Source organism: Pezoporus wallicus, unplaced genomic scaffold (assembly GCF_028554395.1).
Source record: "Pezoporus wallicus isolate ANWC-B61680 ecotype Strahan unplaced genomic scaffold, APGP_CSIRO_Pwel_v1 contig_3058, whole genome shotgun sequence".
In the NCBI taxonomy this organism is placed as follows: domain Eukaryota; kingdom Metazoa; phylum Chordata; class Aves; order Psittaciformes; family Psittacidae; genus Pezoporus; species Pezoporus wallicus.
The window spans coordinates 3,209,710-3,236,161 of NW_026641153.1; the positions used below are offsets into that span (position 1 = coordinate 3,209,710).

A 26,452-nucleotide genomic window follows, 5' to 3' on the forward strand; every position below is an offset into this window, starting at 1 on the left:
GTGACTGACCCAACTTCCCAAGTGCCTGTGCACAATAGGTTTGAGACTTTGCAAATGGAAGTGAACAATGACGAGGATGATGGTTCATCTGGCATGGAGATGTCGCTGAGGTTAAGTCAGCCTACACCCTACATTAAGACTGCTTCCATAAAGAAAAAAAAAAGACTGGTCCTTGTCCCTTCTGAAGGGAAAAGAAGGCCCAATATGCAGAAAAGACACACTTCTTGGGGAAGTCTGCTGTATCCCTGGAGCCTGGGTTAAAGATGAGAACAGAAAGATTCCTACCCTGGTATAGCCCTCAGATTATTATCAATTTTTCAGGTAGGAAGCAAAGAAGTTGCAACAAGAAGTCTGAGGGCAATCAAGAAAGGCTTCAGGGCCTTGAGATGACTGGGTAAGGGAGCACAAGCAGCATTCTCCACCACCCTTCAAGTTACAGGGAACAATGAGGGATGAAACAGGAAGATCCAACAGATCAATACCTGGCTCCAAACCCGGTGTCACCAGTAGAATTTTGGGGGTTTCAATCATAGGTCAGTTTATACAACACCAGGAATGCTAGCAATAGACAGGTACACCTGTCTCAAAGGGGAAAAAGGATCTTTGTGGAGGAGTTACCAGGGCTGACTGAAAGAACTTTAAACTAGTTTTGAAGGGGAAAGAGATAAAATTAGGCACACCAGAGATAAGCTCAGGGGTAGCATGCCAATATTTGAGAGTGTGCTAGCAAGGTTCTTCAGTCTGTCATCTCAGTGGAGGTAGGGGATGGAGATCCATGAGGCAGCAAAGACGCAGCAGGAAAATTATGATTTAGCATGGAAACATAGACGGATGACTCTCACAACCGGAGTGCTGCAATGGATCATGATAAACTCTACAGAAGGGACAGGCAAGGAAGGAGAGGCAGTGGGGTAGCCCTGTATGTTTGGGAACAGAGAAGACCTTGTGTGTGACGTGATGGTTGGGGCTGTCTTGGGCATAGCAATCATGAAATGATAGAGATTTTGATTCATACAGAACGAAGAAAGGGGGGCAGCAGAACTGCTATCTTGGACTTCCAGAGGGCAGACTTTGGCCTCTTTAGAAGCCTGGTTGACAGAGTCCCTTAGGAGTCAGTCCTGAAGGGCAAAGGAGCCCAGGAAGGCTGGACACTCTTCAAGAAAGAAATCTTAAAGGTGCAGGAGCAGCCCATCCCCATGTGCTGGAAGACAAGCTGGCACAGCTGAATAGAGAGCTTTTATCAGAACTCAGGGGAAAAACGAGAGTTTATGACCTTTGGAAGAAGGGGCAGGCAACTCAGGAAGAATACAAAGATGTCATGAGGTTATGCAGGGAGAAAATAAGAAGAGCCCAGCTAGAACTTAAACTGGCCACTGCCTTAAAGGACAATTAAAAAAATGTTCCTACGAATGCATTAGCATCAAAAGGAGGGCTAAGAAAAATCTCCATCTTTTATTGAATGTGCAGGGAAACACAGTGACAGATGATGAGGAAAAAAATTCCAAAACCAAAAATCAAGTATTTTCAGATTGGGTTTAGGATTAAATCAACTTTGATGCAGACATGTTGCTTCAGAAACAGTCAGAACCAATCAAATATTCTTTAGAACTCACTCTGCTTTCATCCAAAAGAGCTTCTGGCAAGGAAACAAATCCTGCATCAATATACATAGCTTCACACTATCTGAATGTGCAACTTTTAGCAAGTATTTCAGTAAAAAAATATACCTGGCTCCAAGACTGATTTTAAATGGTCTCTCAAAAGCTTAATGAAACTGTAGATAACATATGAATTAACACTGATAAAATGCATGAAAAATAAGCCCTCCTAAAAATTACCTAGAAGACAGGCATCCACATATGCACACATATCATCAAGGGTGGCCTCATGGAACTGAGTCACATACTGCCAAGTTTCTAATATTAACAGCTTTAACACTCGATCATCAACTTTAGAAATTCTCATCATAAAGAATGTAATGATGAAGTATTATACTTTAAACCCTTATCTCTGTGTTGTACATATTTTCCAATAACTAGTTCAGAGGGGATGAAAATTTCCTCCAGCTATCAAGCATACACACCAATCATTCAGATTTAACTATAGCAGCTTATGTTTTTTGCTTAGCTTTACCAAAAACTGTATGAAAGTGTTTATCAAAATGCATAGTCCCTCAGATGTCTTTGCTCATTTTCAGAAAGTCTACTCCTACTCAAATGTTGTAGGGCTGAATCTTTTTTAGGGAAGTGCTGGTTTCTGTTGCTAATAGCTCATGGGAGTGGTTTTGGCAACATTTTGAAGAAGTGAGAAAAATAAATCACCAGGTAATAAAATAAATACACACCTGCTACAAGGTTCTGACATATATGAAAGGAAAAGGGAACAAAGTACCAATCATCAAACCTGTTTATATAATTTTTCCATTACTTTATGCAACTGTTGCTAAGCAGTCATGTGCATGGTGATGAGTGGAGTGTGAATACCTAGACAGATTAGAGAGACATATGTTACCAAACACAATGTATGGTGTACTTTCTCTCTAGACTGCTGCGCAAAACCAAGATACCAACTATCCCTTTTCCCCAAGGGGACTGCAGTGTCAGATCATTCACAGAAATGGTTCAGGGGTCTGACCTTGCAGCAATACAGGTATCACTTTCTGCTCTTAGTTACACAGCTCTCTCACTAGAGTTAAAACAGGCAGAGTGCATGTACTACTGCATTTTAAATAAAGATTTAAATTAAAAGAATGACTAAAAATTTTCAAAATCATCAATTTTATAATGGTTTTACAATTCATGCAATCTACTTCTTGAGCCAGTTTGTAAACCCTGTTGTATTATTTCCAGAATCAGCTAGAAATATAAAATACAGAAATTTAGAAATATCTACATTGGAAAAGAAATTCACTCTGTTAGCTATTAGGACTGAGCTATCCTGTAAGAAATTTGTAGAAGAGTATCTTAAGGTAGTTCAAGCAGCTGTACAGGGGAAAATGTTAGAGAACAAAAGGAGTACAAATTTGTTTCTAAATAAATGTCTTTCCCTTTCCCCACATCTAATTTCAAATAACTGCTTTCCAACTGGTAATGTGTTCTAACATAAGCAATAAAAACAGTGGCTATAACAGGCATGGGAAAAGCACAACACAGAATCATGAAACTTGGCAAAAAGAACTGCAAAAAAAGTCAAAGGATAGCAATAAGAGGTGAAGATACAGTCAATAAGTGCATGGGTGAGAGATGAAGACTTTTAGTCAATAACACTTTTGGAGAACCTAAAATAAGAGAAGCCAAAAGAAAAACCTTGCACCATAATCAAGGAAACTGACAGCTGAGACACAATCTATGGTTTTCATGCCAGACAGGAAGAGATGCATAAACTATTGCAAAGGAGGAATCACAAACTTTTACTAACAATCTAAGCATTGAAAGAAAAGGGAAACTAGAAGGAAAGTTTGATAATAACTCAAGTGGGAACTTTTGTAGCTGAAATAAGCAAAATTTCTGCATGTGCCAGAGCAGGTTCTATTACTTTGCTCCAACTGTTTAGTAATAAAGTCAGATGTGATTTTCATCACACTTCACTGCAGACTGGAGCAGGACACCCACAATGAAGTTTCAGCAAGACAGCTGATGGTGTAAAGCTGAGCAAATGAGAAAAGTCTGAGTGGGAGTCAGGAGATTGGAACTAATAGCTGAATAAATTAGCCGTCCAATACCTTCATTTACTGAAATTATTTCATTGTGAAATAAATGCATATCCTGTGTTTATTTCACTGTGTAATATGAAATTCAAATCTGCTTTTACATATGTATGCAATCAGTCTTAAATGCAGCTGTATTTATTGTCTTAAAGTCCTGAATTTCACACTTACAGAGTACCCCCTTCAAAAACTAGTATTTATTCACAGAATTGCCAAATACTTTGAGATCTTCTTACATAAACTCTCTCTCTCTCCTAAAATTCATTTCATGTGAACATACCAAAGTTGCTGATCATTTCTATGGCAAATATGAAGTTTTTAAGAGGATAAACTTGGAGCTCCAAGAGACTCCAGGAGCACACTATGGAAATAAACAACATTCACAAATGTTGGTCTAAAAACATTCTGTCAGAATTTGAAGGCAAAGTTTTCTTACAAAGTTCCACTTTGACTTTAAAATCAATGCACCACCATCTATACATAAATATATAAATATATTTCTTTTTTTACCCAAAATTGTCTACAACAACATGCTTTATGACCTTTTCTCATGCAAGCTCAGATAATATAGACTTTCAGCAATACTCTAAAATTTTTGCACACGGCTGTTCAAGTCCAAGCATTAATGCCAACTATTTCAATGCTTAATTTCCCTATACTCAAACAAGAGCGTATACCCCTACATAATGCAAGGTGCTACCAATGTTTACTACAATTAGTGTTTCAGGTTTAAAAAAAAAAAAAAAAAAAAAAAAATCACAATTTCAACAACAAACCAATAAATAATATGATTGCTGGGTGCACAAAGTGTGTTGTCTTTTTACCAGATACCCACTAATAAACATCTATACTAGAAAGAAACCTAACTGCTAGCAATGTTCATAAATCATTATGGTATCAATGCCTGTCAGGTTTCCATCTTTGGAAATACTCAAAACTGTCTATGAGCAACCTGCTTTAGGTGACCCTGCTTTGAGCAGAAGGTTGGAGTACCAGATCTCCAGAGGACACTTCCAGCCTCAGTGATTCTTTGATTCAATTTTAAGCATAGGGATATTATTCATCATGTTCACAATATAGTAGCAGTCCGCACTTCTTCCTATCAGCATCTCTGATCAGCTAAACAAATACCAAAACAAGAAAAAAATAAGCTTCTCAAATACCCTTTCTGGCTATTTCATCACTAGTTAGCCCTCGATGCCAAGTCTGCTGTGTTTGAATTTCTATAAATTGATAAAAGTGTTGGTACAGAAAACAAACTCAAACTACACTGCAAATTTAAAATTAATGTATCAGGATGTACGAGAAGCTGCTCAAACAACAAGAGATTAGATATTCATATGAAGCTTTATTCCCAAACACAGTAAGTAAAGTATATGTATAAGCACATAGAATCATAGAATCGTTAGGGTTGGAAAGGACCTTAAGATCATCTAGTTCCAACCCCCCTGCCATGGGCAGGGACACCTTGCACTAAACCATGTCACCCAAGGCTCTGTCCAACCTGGCCTTTAACACTGCCACTGATGGAGCGTTCACAACTGCCCTGGCTGGCCAACCTGTTCCAGTAAAGAACTTCTTCCTTATATCCAATCCAAACTTCCCCTGTTTAAGTTTTAACCCATTACCCCTTGTCATATCACTACAGTCCCTAATGAATAGTTCCTCCCCAGCATCCTTATAGCCCCCCCTTCAGATACTGGAAGGGCTACTATGAGGTCTCCATACAGCCTTCTCCAGGCTGAACAGCCCCAACTTCCTCAGCCTATCTTCAGATGGGAGGTGCTTCAATCCCCTGATCATCCTTGTGGCCCTCCTCTGGACTTATTCCAACAGTTCCATGTCCTTTTTATGTTGAGGACACCAGAACTGCACACAATACTCCAAGTGAGGTCTCATGAGAGCAGAGTAGAGGGGCAGGATCACCTCCTTCAACCTGCTGGTCACGCTCTTTTTGATGCATCCCAGGATACGGTCGGCTTTCTGGGCTGCGAGCACACACTGAAGCCAGCTCATGTTCATTTTCTCGTCGACCAACACCCCCAAGTCCTTCTCCACTGGCTGCTCTGAATCTCTTCTCTGCCCAACCTGTAGCTGTGCCTGGGATTGCTCCAGCCCAGGTGTAGGACCTTGCACTTGTCATGGTTAAACTTCATAAGGCTGGCATCAGCCAACATAAATTAAACTATCACAAACATCACGTTAAATGAAGTTCATATGAAGTCTTCACACTTTCTATGCCATTTCTACGTTATATAATTACAGCAGGAACGGTGATCAAGGTTAGAGATAGTCCACAGAGATCTGTTTCACAGCATCCCACAAGAATGAAAGAACCTGAGTATCACCAAGTCAAAACACATGACTCAGCCTTTCAGCTAATGAACACTGACATAGTTACAAAGCAAATACACCACAGCATCCTTTTCCAAAACACACACTGGGGCTATGAAAAGTCATCTTATAGCAGCAAATTTTATTTACTTATAAACATATTAGTACATTACTACTGTGGTCAAATTAGAAACATAGCCAGTGAGTGCTTAAAATCAAGAAAAATGGCAAACAAGTCACATTGGGGTTTCTCCTTTTTTTATAAGAAATGAGAACACACTTCTAAACACTGTGCAGAGAACCATTATCTCCTTCATAATTTCACACTCTTTTCCTCATAAGCAGTTTTCCCAAATAGCATGATTTTTGTTCACTGAACTTGTTATGGCCTTAAACGGCCATGATGATAAAGACTGTAACACAACTGATGTTGCAGCTTAACAAAGGTAAAGCTAGTCTTTGCTCTGGTAGTGAACATCAGGTTAAAAATTACTCACCTCTGTTATATGAGGATTGGGATTGAATCCACACAGGCTGCAGACTACAGTATGACACTGTGTGCAAGTGTTGTAATTGGCCTTTTCTGGAGCATGCAGCAGCAGTTCCGTAGTTGTGCAAAGAGGACAGAAGGTTTTCTTTGGGGTGGACTCAGTAGGTTGGGTTGGACCAGCTTGTTTTTGCTGCAAGGGCTTTTCAGGCCCTGGTTGCTGGCTTGGTGGTTTTGTAGGTCCTGGTTGTTGTGCCAGGGGCTTTGCAGCCCCTGCAGGCTGAGAAGATGGTTTTGCTGGCCCTGTCTGTGGTGGCACTTGTTTTACAAGTCCTGTTTGCTGAGGAGGTGGCTTCCCAGGTCCAGGCTGGGATGGTTGTTTTGCAGGTCCTGCTTGCTGAGCAGATGGCTTTTCAGGTCCAGGTTGTTGAGAAGGCTGCTTTGGAGGCCCTGCTTGTTGTGAAGATGGCTTTACAGGACCCCCTTGTCGTGCCGGCTGCTGAGATGGTTGTTTTACAGGTCCTGGCTGCTGTGATGATGGTTTCATGGGAGGTGGTGCTTGGGATGACAGTCTAACATTCTCTGTTTGCTGTGGTGGCAGTTTTGTTGGGCCTGAAGGTTTTGCAGATGGTGGTTGTTGAACAGGCTTCGATGGTTCTGACTGTTGGGGCTGAGATTTTTGTGGTCCTCGTGGCTGGAGTGGTTGTTTCGCTGGTTCTGCTTTTGAGTCTGACGGGTGACCAGGGCCTGGTCTCTGAACTTGCTTTGGTTCCCCAGGCACTGGTTTGGAAGACTCAGTTTGCTGGGGAGTAGGTCTGGCAGGTCCTTGTTGTTGAACAGCTGGCTTTGCAGACTGTTGTTGAGCTGGATGTTTTGCAAGACCCCTCTGCTCCTCAGGTTTCCCTTGCTCTTTTGGGGTAACCTTTTGTTTCCTACTAGCTTCTTGGGCTGCATCTGAATCTGATACCAAATCAAAAGGATTGAATTTGTTCACAACTGAAGTGACTGCACTCAGTGGATTGGCTTCTGAAAGAAAACTGGGCATCATACTTGGCTTCTGATCTTCTTTAAAATCAGTCCTGGACTTTGACTCCCTTAGGCTAATAGAAGAAGGGCTCCGTCCAGGTGCCCGTTGTTCTGTCTTCAGCGCATCTACAGTTCTGCTTTTACTTAAACTTGGTGGTCCTGGATCTGGAGGCTTACCTGGTTGCCTGGGTCTTGTATCAAGCTCAGGATGTCTGCAGACAGAAAATGTATACAAATTAAAACGATGCACAGTACAAGAGTACCAGAAAAATGAGATAATATAAGATGTATCTGTGACCCTGGAAGTGCATTGGTAACGCTGTGAAGTCTCCTGGGTGTTTGCAAGAGCAACGCTTATAACATAAGGTGCATGTAAAAAGTATTTAAACTAAAATTATTGCTCTTTAAAGCCTTATACCAGTACTCAAGCATAGGCTGATTTATTATTTAGAAAATAATCTAATACAACAATTAATTTTCTTTTCAGAAATACAAAGAACACAAAGCTACGACCGCTTGTTTCACCTAAATCCAAACGACTAACTCTCCACTCTACGCCTTGGGATACAAACATAGAGAAGACTGAAAGAAACAGAGGTGTTAGAAAATTAGCAGATCAAAGCACAGCCATACAAGAAAAACACTGCACAATACAAAATATTTATGTACTTGTGTTTTGCCTACTTTTACAAAATTTGGATATATTTACAATTTAATATGCAGCAAATATTTAAACTCCTAAAACACAGGTACATTAAGGAGTAAATACTTCTTTTTAAACCCATTTCTTTTCAACCCATCCACTCACAAGTAAGAATTTTCAGACAAACCAGATGTTGGTTCATAGAATTAGTACAGAAGATTTTTTTCTTTTTAAATAGAACTACTAGAGAGCTTTCTGTCAGCATCATCCCAACAATTCACATTGCCCAGCAATAAAATCTCTCACTACATAGGGATTTTTCTAACTATTTTAACAATAAGATTTTGCTGTGTTTTCATATAGAAGAAAACAAAACTAAGAATTTAGGAACCATAATCAAGATCATGCCTCCAGATGTGGCATAATATTCTACTTGTTGCTGTATTTGGCTGCAGTGGAAGGAAATAATATTGTAATCAACAGTATTGCATTGTAGTAAAATATTCTATTCAGTGCTAACACTGTGCTTTTGCTGGAAGATATGATGTTCTCTTCAGTGCCACTACAGTGTTGCAAATATAAAATTGTCAGCTTTCACTTTGAGAGATCCAGTTAACTGATCTTGTTTTTCTAGACATGACAGTGCTTTTTGGACATTCATGAGCAAAATCATAGAATCATAGAATAGTTAGGGTTGGAAAGGACCTTAAGATCATCTAGTTCCAACCCCCCTGCCATGGGCAGGGACACCTCGCACTAAACCATCTCACCCAAGGCTCTGTCCAACCTGGCCTTTAACACTGCCACTGATGGAGCGTTCACAACTGCCCTGGCTGGTCAACCTGTTCCAGTAAAGAACTTCTTCCTTATATCCAGTCCAAACTTCCCCTGTTTAAGTTTTAACCCATGACCCCTTGTCCTATCACTACAGTCCCTAATGAAGAGTCCCTCCCCAGCATCCCTATAGGCCTCCTTCAGATATTGGAAGGGCTGCTATGAGGTCACCATGCAGCCTTCTCTTCTCCAGGATGAACAGCCCCAACTTCCTCAGCCTGTCTTCAGATGGGAGGTGCTTCAATCCCCTGATCATCCTTGTGGCCCTTCTCTGCACTTGTTCTAACAGTTCCATGTCCTTTTTATGTTGAGGACACCAGAACTGCACACAATACTCCAAGTGAGGTCTCACAAGAGCAGAGTAGAGGGGCAGGATCACCTCCTTTGACCTGCTGGTCACGCTCTTTTTGATGCATCCCAGGATACGGTTGGCTTTCTGGGCTGCAAGCGCACACTGCCAGCTCATGTTCATTTTCTCATCAACCAAAACTCCCAAGTCCTTCTCCACAGGGCTGCTCTGAATCTCTTCTCTGCACAACCTGTAGCTGTGCCTGGGATTGCTCCCACCCAGCTGTAGGACCTTGCACTTGGCATGGTTAAACCTCATGAGGTTGGCATCAGCCCACCTCACAAGCATGTCAAGGTCCCTCTGGATGGCATTCCTTCCCTCTAGCATATCAACCGAACCACACAGCTTGGTGTCATCGGCAAACTTGCTGAGGGTGCACTCAATCCCACTGCCATGTCACTGACAAAGATGTTGAACAAGACCAGTCCCAACACTGATCCCTGAGGGACACCACTCGTTACCGGTCTCCAGCTGGATATTGAGCCATTGACCACAACTCTGCGTGCGACCATCCAGCCAGTTCTTTATCCACTGAGTGGTCCACCTATCAAATTGATGTCTCTCCAATTTAGAGATCAGTCATTATATTTAACTATATTCCTTAACCAATATATAAATCAATAAAAAATTACACAATTGTCTGAGAATTTTCTCAGAAGTCTGCAGAATTATATATATTAATAGACACACTGAAAAATATTTTTACACTGTTAATGTTACTATGGGTTTACCATTATTTCTGATTAATTTTTAGAGTTTTCATTCCATACCTAGCAGTGGCAATACGAAAGGGCAAGGCTAAGTGGCAGCCATTTCTGTGCTCATAATTCTCACAACATGGGATTTTCTCACAATCTTGTCTGAATTGTTTTGGGCAAATTAACAGTTTCCACATGAAATTCTTGTTAAGGAAAAACTATTTCCAGCTTTCCATAACTCCACTTATCCTTCCCCATTCTTGTAAAATTATTGGCTGTAGCACTGGCACTTTATTGGGCAACCCACTGTGAATAGGTGTGTTTCCATTGGCACCAGTGAACACTGATTAACTCATTATACATAACAAAGATAATACAGAAAAGCCCAATGATAATCTAATTCCTTCAAATATTTAGCATCTTTACTTGTTAAAAAAAACAATTTTACACTCTCGTTAGTGACTAGGTAGGTCTACCTGCAGTTCTGTTTCATGTTATTTAGATGAGCACTCCCAAGTTTATCTCAAGAGTTACGGCATGCCAAGTGAAATCATTTCAACCATTCTCTTAGTGGCAGTCTGGTATGCTTCCAGCATTCATGTTTGTAAATGTTCAAAATCTTAGAAGGCATCACTCAACAATGCTGAGTGACAAGGGAAAAAAAGAAAAGGATCAATGGTACTACTGAAACTCAGTTCAGGAAACTGGGTACCATGCCCAAACCTTAAAGTACGAAGGTACAAAAAAGCAAAAAAAGCAAACAAACAAACCACTCCAGAACTAAACCTAGTTTTAGAAACTGAACTTGGACATTAACACAAATAAATATGGATATAATGTCAATCCCCACTGGAATAGAGCTCTCCTCCAGCTTCCATTTTCATCAAAATGATGTGCTCTTTAAACTTCCACCTGATCAGATCTCAGAACTTGGAATGAGATTAAACCCCATGAATCTAGGAAATAAACCCAGATGATTCTGGAAGGCTGCTTGTGTATTTTCTTGCCTTTATATATGACAATGTTTCTAAGCAATGGATATAGAGCATGGTTAACTAGTGGAAGAAAAAGCCTTGAAATGACAAGCTTCTTGAAAAATATTACCTCTGTTAAAAGCCACGACTTTCTCTATTTAGTTTTAGGTAGCTGGAAGTTGAAGCTTTCTTTTCTAGAACTATTTTGCACCCAGCTACAGACTAACACTGAACAATTTTAAGTAATCTGGAGAATCAGAAGTCCTCAATAATTTTTTTTTTTTAACAATAATTTCCTTATTTTTAGACCTTTTGAATCATTAAAAAAAAAAACAAACAAACCAAACAAAACCCAAAACAACATTGTCCTTAAGTCTTCAAACCCAACAAGCACAATCATTTAGTCCTCCCTCAGCTAATACTTTACTTCATGCTGCTATGTTCCTTGTCACTTAGGTCTTGAATCACAGTACTTATCTTTATTCATTTACATGAATATTAGAACCAAATCAAAGCTTACTTTGGAGTCAAGAGGAGATTTCACAAAAAGACTAGTGCTTGAATGCCATAGCTATATATACCTATTTAAAAAGGCATGTCTTTTTCCTGTTCATCAGGATAGTATTAAAGAGAAGTGCAATGAATACTATGTGACTCCAGGATAGTTAGAGCTTTTCTTATCTACAGACAAGGTAGGTATAAACTTACACATACCCCTAGTGGGTAATTCTTTTTTTTAATTATTTTTTTAAGTCAATAGAGTGATACTATTAACAAAAATACATATTGCTTCTGGAAAAAACACCATAATCATACTTTAGAAGTGTGACACTCAGGACAACTTCTGAATATTTCCTCTCAAAATGTAGATTTTTTTTTTTTCTATTAATGTCTATTGTGACCAACTTAATGAACTGAAAACAAACAAACACAACCAACCAGCTTCATTAGATGGTTCATACATACAGTTTGGTCATCTAATCCTTTCAGATGATGTGGATCAATTCCTCAGCAAGTGGACACTGACACAGTTACAGAATCATTAAATGAAGCTACAACAACTAGAACTTGCTTACAAATTGACTGTGTATGTTTCAGCTAAACTTCCTAACCATGGGTTTTCTGAAAGCAAGTAATTGAAACAGGATAGAAAGATTTCCACAGATGCTAAGCACCCCAAATGGTGACCAGGCCCTAGAGAGTAAAATGCTCAAAGAAAAAAAAAACAAACAAAACTAAAATGTACATTTGATTTAGGCAATACACTTCAGGTGCTCTAGATCTAAATGTTTATCTTAAAATGCATAATAAATATTAAATGCATCTACTTAGCTATTGCATTTTTTAAGACTTAAAAGCTCAAAGCCTATAGAAGTCCTAGAAACTACAGCATACATTTCATGGTGGTAAGCATGCAAGTATGTTTCCTGGTACGTGCACTACTTACTATCAAAAACTCTGTAGTTGCAAAAACTGTTACATCAGGATACCACCAGTTGTAAGGAATTTGTCCATTTTATGACTTGGGTTACTTAGTTGGGCAATGAAAGAGCATTGAGAACAGGAGATAACTATTAGTCTCTCAGGTAAGACTGGATAATAGCTTATATTATAATGGACATCACAGTGGAAAAAATCCAGTTAAAAAAATACCTAACAGGCAGTGCAATCATAACACAATCATAACACAGGGCTATATAAATTGGAACCCAGAATTCCTCTTTCAATCACTGTTTCTGTCATTTAACATTTGGACTGGCATAACCCAGTGCTGTGAGCAACAGTTGTAGAGCATCAGTTAAGAGATATTTTCCACATCTGATTTTTTTGGCCACAAAAAATGGAAAAAAAAAAACAAAACCAAACAAACAAACAAACAAAAAAAAACCACAACCCTGAAGCTAAAGAATCTGAGCCTCAGCAAGCTAGTTCTTTATTTAAGTTAAAGCCTGGAAGAGGCTGATCCTTGGTTCTCAGAAGAGTCTTACTCAAAGGGATTGGATCAGGTTCTTAATTATTCTCATCATTCTTCGTAGATTTCAATAGCAGAGAGAGGCATGCAAGAGGAGCAAGTAAAGCCACAACAGACGAGCAGAGACAAGTAGTAACCTCATTACAGCATGACAGGCACAGAGACGTTATGATGCTACAACCCCACAAAAGAAACTAGTTACCTGGTTATTGCACTAAATGCTAAAGTGTCAACTTTGGCTAAAAGTTAAAAGGCTGTAATCAACAAATATAGACTGCCTTTACTTTAAATGGAGAGTGTTAAGTATGCACACTAACAAGATCAAAGTAGTTTCTGATATCCTAAATATGTTTGTAGGAAAGCAGACCTTTATAAATGCAGAAAGATTCACATTGCAATGAGTTTAGCCTATTCTACCATCTTCCCAGGACATCTATCTATCTCACTTTTTTTCTGGAATATTAGCATGAAACAATAAACTTTCAAAGTCTTTGTGTCTTTGCCCACTGACTGTCATACAAAAGGGAATTTTGAGCTTAGTTTCACAGAACTAAGCAGTCAGATTTATTTTTTCTTTTCATTAACATCTATAGAAGCTGGGTAGAGCCCTCCACTGAATGGAAAATTATATTATACATACAATATTAATACCTGTTTAATAATTATGCAAGACATAAAATAGGAAGACTTGAATCCCATTTTTAAAAAACGGAGACCAGCATCTCAGGTATAATCCTAATGGCTTCAGTAGTTTGCCCAGTGATGAATTTGGTCCCACCCTCCTTGCTTCTCTTCTAGAACTCACTTATAAAAACCCGGTATTATATAAAGTCAGTATGCATTCATCTTGGGTGAGGTCCATACACAAGAACAGTGTTGAACGGTCGGCCAAGTAGGCTCCTTTCGACATCCTCGTTCTAGACAAGCAACTCGCGCAGCTCCGGAGATGGAAGCAGGGAATGGCCGGGGATCGACCGCTCCAACACCATGGACAGTGGCAGAGCAGCCGGTTCAGCACCGAGGACAGGGGGGCCGAGGGCGGGCGGTAGCACCGCGGAAACCCGGCCCAGGGCCGGGCCAAGGAATGGGCTTGTTGCACCCCGGGCAGCATATCCGCCAAGAGGCAGGTAAAGAAAGGGGAAGGGAACAACCCTAGCCATCGCGATGCACAACGAGCTAAGGCCATCACTATCCAGAATACTGAATCTAGTAGGAATCAAGTTACTATTTCGCCTCTTTCCCCTTTCAACAAAAAAGGTAAAAAAAGAAAAAATCAAGAAGAAAAATACTGGGAGGAAAAAAGACTGAAACAGAGCTACTCAATCAATGCCTATTTAATGAAGCCAAATAACAGTTGTAGAGGTTAAGAACTGGCAGAGTAATGGCTAGCAAATACATTATGCTCAAAAGCTGTCAAAGACTCAGCAAGAAGATCTCTCCAGTAAGAGAAGCTTACAGAACCCATCAGCCCCAGGGAGAGCTTCCCTGGCTACTACCTGAGCTGCGGGGCACTTCACAGGCACACACACACAGAGAAAACCGAAATGATGTCTGCAATTCTCTCCCCTCCCTAGACACAGAAGCTACCCGTGTTCCGGATCGGTGCGAAGGGAGGGAAGGGGAAAGGGTGCAGCCCGTTGGAACCGAGGGCCGTCGGTATTATTAGAAACCACCGGAGTGGGAAAAGCTGGAAAGAGCGGGCTCCGTCCCGGTGTCCGCACTCGCACAGCCGCCCCCTTCCCTCCCGCAGCCAGCGGAACGCCATGCCCGCTCCCGGTGCGGCGGACCCGGATCGTACCGCGCCTCGCCCCCCGCCCCACCGCGAAAGGACGGAGAATAAGGGAGGGAAGAATGGGAGAAGGGAGAATTTCCGTGCGTGCCTTTGCATGGGAGGCGGCTCCGCGGCGGCGAGGTTCCCTCTGGGCAGCCCCTGCGCCCTTGACATGACAGCGGCGATCTGCCTCCTTTCCTCCTCGCTCAGCTGGCTCAGGTCCGCCTCCACCCCGGCCGGGACGAGGCTCTCCAAGAGGGCCGTAGGGCCGCCGCCATCCCCGGCTGCCGCCGCCCCTTCGGGGAAGGAGCCCAGCCCTTCGCCTCCTTCCAGGCTCGCCTCGTTGCCCATGGCCGCCGCAGCTCCCCGCTCGTTGCCTCTCTCTTCGGGTGCAGCCCAGGCGGGGAGAGCCGCTCTCGGCGCTCAGCCCCGCTCCCCGGGGGGCGCTCAGGGCTCCGTGGCCTCCGCCACCACCACGGCGCCGCACGACGGCAGGGCCGGGGCCGGGGCCGGTTTCTCTACCTGCTGCCAGGGACGAGCGGCGCCGCCAACCGCCCGCCGCGCCGCTCTCCGCCACCCCGTGCAGCGCATGCTCGGGACTGGCGGGGAGGGGGAGCTCCCCCGCGACCCCCCGCCCTGACAATTAAAGGCACCGCGCACAGCCCGCGCCCGCGGACGGGCGGTGGTCGCGGTGGGCTCACAGCAGGCAGCACGTAGTAAGCAAGGCACATCTGGAGGATACCCATCCAAGCAACCCTGTGGGAGCAGAGCCAGAGAGGTCAGGGTGCTCAGGGCTGGGGGCAGCCGAGCTGGGACTGTTTCTGTGGCTGAAGATTTCACACTCTGTGGCCCTGTCTCAGTATTTGACCATCCTCATAGAATCACAGAATTGTTAGGGTTGGAAATGACCTTAAGATCATTTAGTTCCAACCCGCTTGCCATGCTCAGGGACACTTCACACTAGACCATGTTGCCCAAGGCTCTGGCCAGCGTGGCCTTGAACACTGCCAGGGATGGAGCATTTACTACTTCTTTGGACAACCTGTGCCAGTGCCTCACCACCCTCACAGTAAAGAACTTCCTCCTTACATCTAACCTGAACTTCACCTGTTTTAAGTTAAAACCCACTACCTCCTGTCCTTTGGCTCCAGTCGCTGAAGAGCCCCTCTCCAGCATCCTTGTAGGCCCCCTTCAAATACTGGAAAGCTGCTATGAGGACTCCATGCCACATTCTCATCTCTTCTCATGATGATTGGCTCCAGTGTGTCAGTGCTGTTCTAGGACTGGTGAGCCCCAGTCTGGATGCAACAATCCTAAAACAGCCTGGCAACAAATTAATACATTGAGAGGAATCACCTTTAACCCACTGGCTGCAGCTGAGATAGTACAGCCCAGTTTGCCATTCACATTCCTCATCACAAAGGGCATGCTGCTTAAACACATTCACCTTCCCCTCCAACAGGACTTTTTCTGCAACGCTGCCATTGGGCAAGCCTGTCCTGGTGTATGGAGTTATTCCTTTCCAGACAGAGGCCTCTGCACTTGCCTTTGTTCAAACTCCTAAGGTCCCTGCAAGCAGCAGGCCTGCCTTTCAGTGTATCTACCATTCTCTGAGCTGTCATGATTACGGGCCTGCTGAGGGTGTACTCAATGCCCTTGCCCACATCATTAACAGAGACATAGAACATCATTAGAAAGGTACAACTAGCAACATACCACCAGTCGGACTTGAAGTAACAAATCACAAGCCATTTAAGCCTGATAGTTCAGTCTATTTTTTACCACTGCACAGGTCTCACTAATTTGACTATATTATAGTTGATCATACTGAAAGCCTGGTGGAGCATATTTCGCCTGGGGCAAACACATGCCATCTGTTTCCAATAACCTTCCTGTCCTTCATCTACTTGGACATGGCTTCCAGGAGGATTTGCTCTGCAACCCTTCCAGGAAAGGTACTAGCCACAGTAGTCAAACTGCCTTGAAGTTCTCTTATGGATCCCCCTTCTTTAAGACAAGTGTGGTACTTGCCTTTTTCTGTTCATTAGAACAGAAAGGTCATTTCCCAATGACCTTTTCAAGATGATAGAGTGACTTCGCAATAGCATCCACCAGCTCTGTCAGCACCCTTTAATCCACCCCATCTAGTGCCATAAGTTTCTGCATGTCCAGCTGTGCTTAAGTGCTTTCTAAGTCTTACTCTACTACAGGTCATGCTTTGCTCCCACATACTCCGATGCTCAGCTCAGGGACCTGGGAGACTCGAGGACAAACCTTACCCATAAAAGCCATGTAAAGACCCACCAAGTACCTCAGCCTGTGTATGCCCCTTTCCACCATTTTCCTGCCTCATTGATCGAGAGCCAAATTTTTCCCAAATACTTCCCAGAGATCTTATTAAACTGCAGCTGTATTCTGAATATTCCAACGTGTTTGTTAAACAACTACATCTTCACAACTATCAGTTGTTTTAGCTACAGGGATGTGACAGCACCTGGAGCTCTTGTCTCCCTCTGTCGCACCATTTTCCTACAGGCACAGCTGTATGCAGATCCACCCTCCAAACGACCTACATAAGGATGTTGTCCAAATATTTATAGTACACTCATACTATAACAATCAGAGACCATTTTTCTCCAATATTGGTTCACAATAAAGGATGGAACTAGTAGCAGTTGGATGCTTCCTATTTGTCTCTCAAGTGACTTTAAGTTACACATCAAAAGAGCAGCTAAGCAGAGAACGTGATAAAGCACAAAGGAAAAATCCTCTAAATGGATTTGTGTGACATGAGTGTAAGTAGATACCTACTCACAGAGTGTTCTAGGTAAAGACATCAGAGAGACCTGTGGAAGAGGTGACAACACAGTCACACCTGGATGAAGGTGGATTCATTTGGTATGTGAAGGGAAGATACAAATTTCAGTTAAGGTCTTTTAAGGGAGGCAATTACACATCACTATTCATTTAGCACAAGTGAACATCATGTATGTAAGTGTGAATAGCTGTCAAAAGTGCTGCTGCATGGAAGCAGGCAACAGATGGAGGCACAAGATGAGAAATTACTTTCAGCAGGAAGTTCACTGTTGGCTTCACTGGAGCCAAGGATGTCACCTTAAAATTCTTATGATTTCAAATATCTTAGGGTTTTTTTTTGGAAACTGGTTCTTTTCACAGTTCTGTGACGTTTACCTTTTCTTATGAAACAGCATGAAATCAATAGCTGTCTGCTCCAGAGGTCCCACTGCAGGCCTATTTCCCTACATCCCATCATTTCAACATCTTTCTCCCCATATGCTTCACAGTGTTTCCAAAAGTGACACGAACTCTGTCACCCTGGTGTTACTGATGAAACTCACAAACTAATGGGGCAAAACATTCTGTGGAAGCAAGGAAAGAAGAGTTATCGAATGAATCAGCCTTTTCCTCAGAAATCATGATGCCTAACTTGCTAGAAACAGCTTGGTGATGTCAGGCAAAATACCCTTATTAAAAAAAAGAATTTATTTTTTTCATCCCTAGCACTGAAAAATGTGATTAAAACCCTTCAGAGATAAAACAGTCCCTTAAAAAGTGTATGCAAATTAGAACTGTTAAAATTTAGAGGCAGATATATAGAGGCAAGTTGTCTTCCTCCTTTAGACACTAGGCAATATAAAAACGATAGTCATGAACAGAGGTAAATCCAGCTACCCTTTGAGGGCTTGCTTCCAGTTTTTGAAGGTTTTTCACTGTATTTGTTTGAATCCAAAATAGGTTAGTTCAATCCACAGATGCATATATTTTACAACATGAAGTCCATGCATGGTATTATTACCCCTGCAAAACAAAGGAACAATATATATGAAGTAACTTCATTCACACTGAGGACTGCACTGTATCAGTAACACAGTACTTTCATCAGGGATGGACCAGCTTAGTATGCAAACTAGATGTGTCAGATCCCCAGAGGAGCCAGTCCAAGTTAAAGCTGAGTATGCAGAAGCAGCACAAGGACACTGGTTCATCTTTTGCCAGCGCTGAATCTGATCTGGGACAAGTTAATCTCAGTTAAGTGTGTATCTTCAGCACTAAAATGAGTGCTTGAAGTTAATTTACTGATTAACAACACTGAAGACATCCAACCTTCTCATCAGTAGGCTCCTTAGTGTAGATGTACTCTTTACATTTTAAAGCGGAGAAAAAGCCATTTAGTGTATAGAATTTGGAGAAGTTCTGCTAAGATCATCAGGAGAAAGGAATAAAAGGTAAGTAACACCTTGGCATGAGCTGGCAAAACAGGCAGGGAAGGAAAACTCCTACATCTTAATAATATGCCTGCCATTATTAACAGATAAAAGTGAAGGAGTAAGAAGGTGTGTTAATCATTAGTGATTAAGAGAGGCTGTGATGATCAGTACCACAAAGGAAGGTAAAGTTAAAAGAGGAGCTATAATTTGCATAAACATATTTGTAACAATTTACACATTAATTATTTAATATCTAATTTTTAAATATACCTATCTAAAAATTACAGTGTCCCTATCACATTTACCTACCCCATCTCAGAGATAACAGACTGTGGATGGTACCTTGAGTTTAACAGACATGCCTAAGATACATCTAACAGTGCAGTCCATCTGCTGTAGAGAATGAGCAATACCTCTTAATGTCCAGACAGTTAAAACAAGACATTTAATAAATATATTTAAATACGTAAAAATAAAGGAAAACACTGAATTTCATAGTTCAGTCAGTTGCACAACTATACTTGCTGTCCTCTCCTACTCACCATCTCAAAACACATTGAAGTTTTAAAGTATGAAATAAAAAACTATTAACCTGGTTTTTGGAAAGTTGTTATGCAACACCTAGGAAGTGATAATTTCAAATATGACATAAGTTTTGTCTATATGAGCACGTGAGCCAGAAACACCTGATGCTGTAAATAAGACGTTTGTATGTGCACTCTCGGTAGTGCCGCCAGCACACTAATGCACTGGGCAGCTCACTGGTGCAGGTTATATAAAACACCTATTAAGAAGTGGAAGCAATGCATACACAGTCTGCTCTAAATGGATGTATGCTCTAAAACAAGAGCACAAGACAGTGAGGCTTCTTCTCTCACATGTACTAATTTTGTACCAAAACTCTTATCTACATACCAACCAATCTTGGGCTAAAGACTGCACAACTGATGCTCTTCAAGATCATAATGAACCTCCAGTCTCAGACTTACTAGTCACCCAAACAACCAGTAAACGATGACACCAAGGTACTTTGCAAAGCACTGTGTATCGATCTTCTGTTCAAATACATATTATTCCTCTCTCTACACAGAATTTTCTATTCCACCACTGTACATGCCGGTCGAGAAGCCACCAAAATAGTGAGTTACCCCCATTCCAAAGATCCTACAAAAAATACCTACTTAAGGAAAAAACAACAAAAAAATAAAACAAAAAATTAATAAATAGACTAAATATAGCATAAAACCTCTCAGGTAAGAGAAAATACCCTGGGCAGAATTATTTGCAGTATCCAGACTTCACTTCATAGACAGTGTATAGACACCTCTCTACATTATCCTAGCAATCTCACAACCGGATTTGCTTACTTAAACAAAACAAGGTCTGCCAGCTGCCTACAGCACAGCAATGCTGATATGTTCACAGTGTGGATTCCCACAGTATAGATTAGTCACAATGTTAAAAATCTGTTTATTTACAATCAGTGCTTCTAATAAACAGTGATTTGCATAGTAAACTGAAGAATGGGACAAAAAAGAAAAGCCTTTAATCTAAAAGCTTGTATCCTAAACCACCTGCAACAACATCAGTATGTAGTTTTGTCGTGTTGTTCTCCAGTTACTTTCTCTAATTTGAGTTTAGCCACCTGCAGCAGTTGAGCACAACTTATAGTGGTACAGACATCATGACAAAGAGCTCAATTCTTATTTGCTTGTATGGTGAGCCAGTCATAGCTGGGGTGATTACACTTCAAAATCAAAAGTAGTCAATTGGGAGGAACCAGGAGAAAGGTCTGAACCATCACTAGCATCAAATTATGATAGATCACATTAGAATAAAGTAACTGTTCAATTTATTCAATTGGGTTTGCACCAGAAACCATAACAGTGAGATTCTCAGCATCTTTCTCTTAGGATTGTTATTGATAATGTCCTGGGTTCAGCAGTAGCAGTCATGTTTTTCCTTTGTGGTAGCTGGTGCAGTGCTGTGTTTTGACTTCCAGCCTGGGAACAGTGTTGGTGAAGCCGATGTTTTCGGTTATTGCTAAATGATGTTTACCCTGACCAAGGACTCTGTGAGGCTCATGCTCTGCCAGGGAGGAGGGGAAGCCGGGAGGAAGCAGAGATGGGGCGCCTGACCCGGGCTAGCCAGAGAGGTATTCCATACCACAGCATGTCATGGCCAGGGTGGGGGGTAACTGGGAGTTACCCGGAAGGACAAGGGCTTCAGGACGGGACTCGTTTCTTGGCTGGTGGTATCATATTCTCTTCCCTTGTTATTTTCCCTTATCATTGTTTTAGCTGATAGTAGCGGTGGTGATTTGTGTTGTACATTGGTTGCTGGACTGTTCTTGTCTCAACCCGTAGGAGTTGCACTCTTTCAATCCTCCTCCCCGTTCCTCCGGGAGCGGGGAAGGGGAGAGCCCCAGTGGGGAGGGGGGGGGGGGGGGGGGCAGCCCTCGATTGGTGTCAGCCCGGCACCACTCACTGGGAGTGAGTGAACAAGTTGCCTGACTGGGTTTAAACCACGACAGTTCGGTAACTGTTGAAAGTTTTAATTCCCCTAGCATTTTTTTTTTTTCTTTTTCATGTCCAGAACACAGTAAGCATTTAAACTGAAAAACTTCATATCCTAAAAAAAAATCACCTTAGTGAAGCACGTATTTGGGTTATATGTTCAGGTCCTGACTGTGCCACAGAGCACAGGATTTTTCTTTAAATACTTTAAATCTTCTTTTTTTCGCCCTCTCAATTTATTAAACTATGGAGTTGGGGGAGGGAGAAGGATGTTAAGATTCATTAGTACTATCAAAAATAGTTCACTTGTATTACATGGATCTTACTTAAAATAGGATTCTCAAGATGAAACCTGTCTTACTGTAAGCATCATGTACAACTAAGTATTAGCCAAGGGCCCCATTTCAAAGGATCAGAGATTAAAGTTAAGCACCTGAGTCCTTATTTAGGAACTCACATGTAGAATGATAAAGAGGGATGCAGAGTGCACAGTTTCAGTGGGTACCGCCTGTTGCTTCCCATGTATTGAGTGATGCATTGTAGACTTTGTTAAATACACATTAACTTGGTTTTCTGGCATGAGTTACCAACTGGCGTTTTGGTAGAATTGAAGAGAAAAAAAACAGTTAACTGAGTTCTTAGGTCACTGATGGCAATTGAAGGAACCACTCAAACATAAACTTGAAGAGGCTCAACCTGAACTTTGTAGTTTGTAAGAATGAATATAAGATTATCATGAATGTGATAAGAATAAACAAACTTAGTTTGAAATATTTGAGGTGGACTGTGGCAACATGCAAAGCATTGTGGGATGTTTAAGGAAAGGATCAGCAGCAGGGAAATGGAAGGATCAGGGTAGAAGAGGACCAAAACCACAGGAAAATGAAAAGGAGGGGGGATAAAAAATGTGGCCAGCTGCATGTAAGCAGGCTGCTGGCCAAACCTTGTGCCTCATCAGCACAATCTGTGATATGATCTTACTGAACATATTTCTGACTATTTTATTTTGTGTGTGCACTATTCGGTGTGTGAGACAATACCTAACATCAAGGTGGGCTCCCTGTCAAGTAAAACAGAAGATCCCAAAGTTGGATAATGGACTGTCTATAGACCTGGAGCAGTTATAAGAGACTTGTAAGAGAGTGTATGTGTGATGGTGTTTGTGTGATATCCTAGAAATCTTTAAATTTCATTATCTGGCAAGTGAGAAAAGGATCAAGTCCTTTCTTCATGTTTATATGACCACTGGTTGTATGCATGCAGTACAAATAAAGACGCTGTCTTTCTAACTGTGTTCATTTGTTAGCCATGTCTGTACTAAGGGAGTAATTGAGTGTACATGTGTATTAATGACATGTGCTCGGCGTCACTGCTTTCAAATAGGAAACACAGCAGCTTTAGTTCTAATGGATTGGGAAGAAAATTCATTTGGGTCCTGAAGTCCACTTCTGTTAAGTTTTTGCTCACTATAAATAAGCATGTAGATTATCAAACTCCTCGTGAGCATTTTTCCACTAAGCAATTAGATTCTAGCATAGTATTTAACTGAATTAAGATGCCTACATTGAAGTACCTACAGGTTGACTCTACATGTGAGCTAAGTGTTTAGTCTCCCATTGTAGTTGGAGGAGAGCCAGTCCTAAAACAGAAAAGCAGAGTCAGGTGAACAACAGATGGGATTCACTTGCATAAACATGTTATATGCTACTCAGACTTCAGCTGCCAATGCATAGTGATGGAGATCTTTTAGGAGATACAGGATTTCTTTTATAAATACCCAGTTGTATCTGCCAGCCCTAGTGAAAGGCGTATTAAATGGCATTACAAACCTGCCTGTGGGCACATGACGCAAGGGAGCAGTGTAAAACTCAGAAAGTTAACCAGTTTGGTATAAGCTTCCATTAACTAAATGGGAAGTCAGTCAGCCAGCTTGCCTAAAGCTTGGATGTCCTTATGCCTTCATATGAATTTCAGTTTAAATGTCTTCTTGAAAGTTAAAGTTTATAAGCCTGTCTTACAAGAGCTTTCTTTCCTTACAGTACAAGCCCCTAGCCAATATATCCAGTGCAAAACCCACCTGCAGTTAAGATCAAGAACACATTCCAGAGTTGACAAAAAAGTCTGTAACAGCTTGAGGCATGGAGGGAAGGGACTATGTGAACTGTTTCAAATACTGCTTCTGAAAATAGACTGAGCCGCTCATGGGCCAGGTGATAGAAGCATATTTTTCAGATTTGTTGGAACATTTGCAGAATCACAGAACAATATATTGGCTGAGGTTGGAACGGACATCTGGATCATTTTGTCCAACTCCCCCACTCAAGCAGGGCCACCTACAGCTGATTGCTCAGCACCATGTCCAGAGGGCTTTTGAATACATCCAAGGATGGAGACTCCACTGCACTCCAGTAGTTTGGTGGAATACCACTAAAACCCCTACGATGTTTCACAATACTATAGCACCAAAGTCACAAGCATTCCTATGATCTAATTCAGCTACAGGGTTTCCCAAGGCGGTAACAACAACAAAAATGAGTCACTCAGAGATTCGATTATAGAACAGCAGCAAGCACACTGTATAAAAACATCCAGGTCATTTCTCTTACCACATTGACTGTTATATAAAGAAGAGTATATAGCTAGAAACATAATGAACTCAGTTTTAAATTACTACTATAAACTGATGCAGTTTAAAATAAACCTCACCCATTTGGGTTTACATATTTTTTCTATTGCATCCATTGATTTCAGCCTCTCAATTCAGTTCTCACCAGCTGAAACACTTTAAGAGAACCCACTTATATAGCACAGAAAGATTTGGAATTGCAGCAGATTTACTGAAGTTTCTTAACAGTTCCAAAAGTCTCTTGGAATAATCCACACAAAGAATGAGGATATGAAGCAGATAAATCTACAATTTCAGCTAAAACAAGCAAATTATCCCCCCCACACAGTTTCACCCCCTCACCCCCCCTTTCATCTCATCCCTCCTCCTCCTGCCCTGCCCTGGAGTATCTACAAGTCATCATTCCATCTATCTATAACTCCCTTAACACCCGTACTGCATTTACAAAAATACAACTAAAAATAATCAGCTATAACTCAGAAACCACAGAAAGAAGAGAATCAAAGAGTAGCAGAGCATTCCCACTAGGTCCTGGTGGGAGGGATGGGCTATGACCTTACTGAGTTCTCAACTCTGCCCGTTACCACAACATCTTTGATTGTCCTATTTTTGTAGAGAAGACTAAAGTATTTTATCATGAAAGTAATAGATTTATGCAAAGATTTAGAGAAAATATGCACCTACAAGGTCTATGCTAAAAAAAAAAACCCAGACAATCTCTCCTTTCCTTCACTTTCTTACTGTTGACCTGGAAAAGTGACTTTGAAATCTAAGGTTCATCTTTGTAAAATATGATCTAGATTCTTTCTTAGGCCTTCCAGTAGGATACTTTCTGAGTTTGTCTGCAGCAAAAACATAATGCAAAAAGAGCCCTACAAATTTAAATGTTTTCCTCTGTGTTAAAGAGGAACTCTCCCAGTTTCATTTACATATGAAGATTTCATAGACTAACTCTTGTTCAGGTATGTTTGCTGCATGTACCCCAGACCTAAAAATTCATGAGATAAAATAAGATTAAGGAAATCTCTGCATAGCTAAGTTTCCACATTCATTAAAGATTGTCTTCTTCCAGAAACAACTCCAGAACAGCAAATCAAAACTCTTAAAGAGACAAAACTTTAACAACTGCCAGTAGTATCAGGTTTGAATTTATAGCTATCTCTATATCTTCTCAGCTTTCCATGATCCTGACTCAGTGCTTCCCTAAGGACTACCTAAATTTTTAAATCTTATTTTATTTTTTCAAATCTCTTTACAACTAAGTCCCTCCCTAACTCCTCAGCAGAAGTTCCTGAATCACTCAGTTGCCTTTGGTAAAGCTATGGATGTGCTGAATTATTCAGCTGATAGAGATGTTTTCTCTGCTACCATGGGGTTTGCAGAAATGGAAGAGGACTAACGCCTTGCCTTATTTGTTACATTTTTGACCTAAACTGCCTAGGACATGAACTGAGCAGTTATCTATTTTCATTCTCAAATTTTCTATAGGCACCAAGGAAAATCATAGGAAGCCTGAGCAGAAAAAGAGGAGGGAAAAAGAAGATTTGTACACAAAAAGCAATAACTAAAAATTACTATTCTTGGCCAAAACACTGTAAGCATAAGCATAAAATTTCCCTCACAGGGTCAATAGGCCTGTATATAATATCAAAATAAAAGTTTCAAAGGCCAGCTCAATTCTAAGCTCCTACTCTTGTCACTCAGCTTCTATTGATTTCTATTTAATAACTCTCATTTTATATTTACATATAAGAACTTCTTCTGTAAGCTAATTATAAGCAGTCTAAGGCTCGGTGCCTTTAAGGAATGTTGATCAAAGCTGAACTTGTGGTACAAATTTACTACTTAATTGCTACAATAAATGGCAAATGAAATACTTCTTCAGCAGATGTTTTCAAGAACCTAGAAATTTCTAGAATTAGTAAATATCTTCAGCAATGAGGCTTATGATGCTTCCCAAAAATCAAAATACCTTACTTCACAGTATTTTTAAGACCATTTTTCCTAAGTCCATGAAACTTCAGCCATGCAAAATAGTTGTGTTTAGCAATATGACTAATTGCATAGTGCCCCTGTATGTACGCTTGCAGAGAATATTACACAACAGTTAAGACCGGAATAGTAAGGTTGAAGCAGTTATTTTTCTCCAAGTTTTATTCCCATCCTTGTTTGCTCTGATGATTGTTCCTTCTTTGCCTTTCCCCTTCCTCAAGAAAAAATTTGAAAGACAATTATTTCACTGTGCATGAACACCTCCAAGAAACATCACTCTCTTCATAGTGTGAAT

At 41.1% G+C, this 26,452-nt stretch overlaps 1 protein-coding gene across 9 annotated transcripts in view; it reads right to left on the reverse strand.

The window, feature by feature from the left end:
- The window catches only part of PCLO (piccolo presynaptic cytomatrix protein), a 356,344-nt gene extending 341,084 nt beyond the window's left edge, over window positions 1-15,260 (reverse strand). For all 9 annotated transcript variants that reach the window (XM_057422563.1, XM_057422567.1, XM_057422564.1 and 6 more), the window contains exons 1-2: window positions 14,904-15,260; window positions 6,538-7,765 (exon numbers count right to left, since the gene is read on the reverse strand). In XM_057422563.1, the coding sequence (XP_057278546.1) occupies window positions 6,538-7,765; window positions 14,904-15,145 (1,470 nt within the window). In that variant the 5' untranslated portion in view covers window positions 15,146-15,260. The remainder of the gene's footprint in view (window positions 1-6,537; window positions 7,766-14,903) is intronic.
- Between the last annotated feature and the right edge of the window lie 11,192 nt (window positions 15,261-26,452).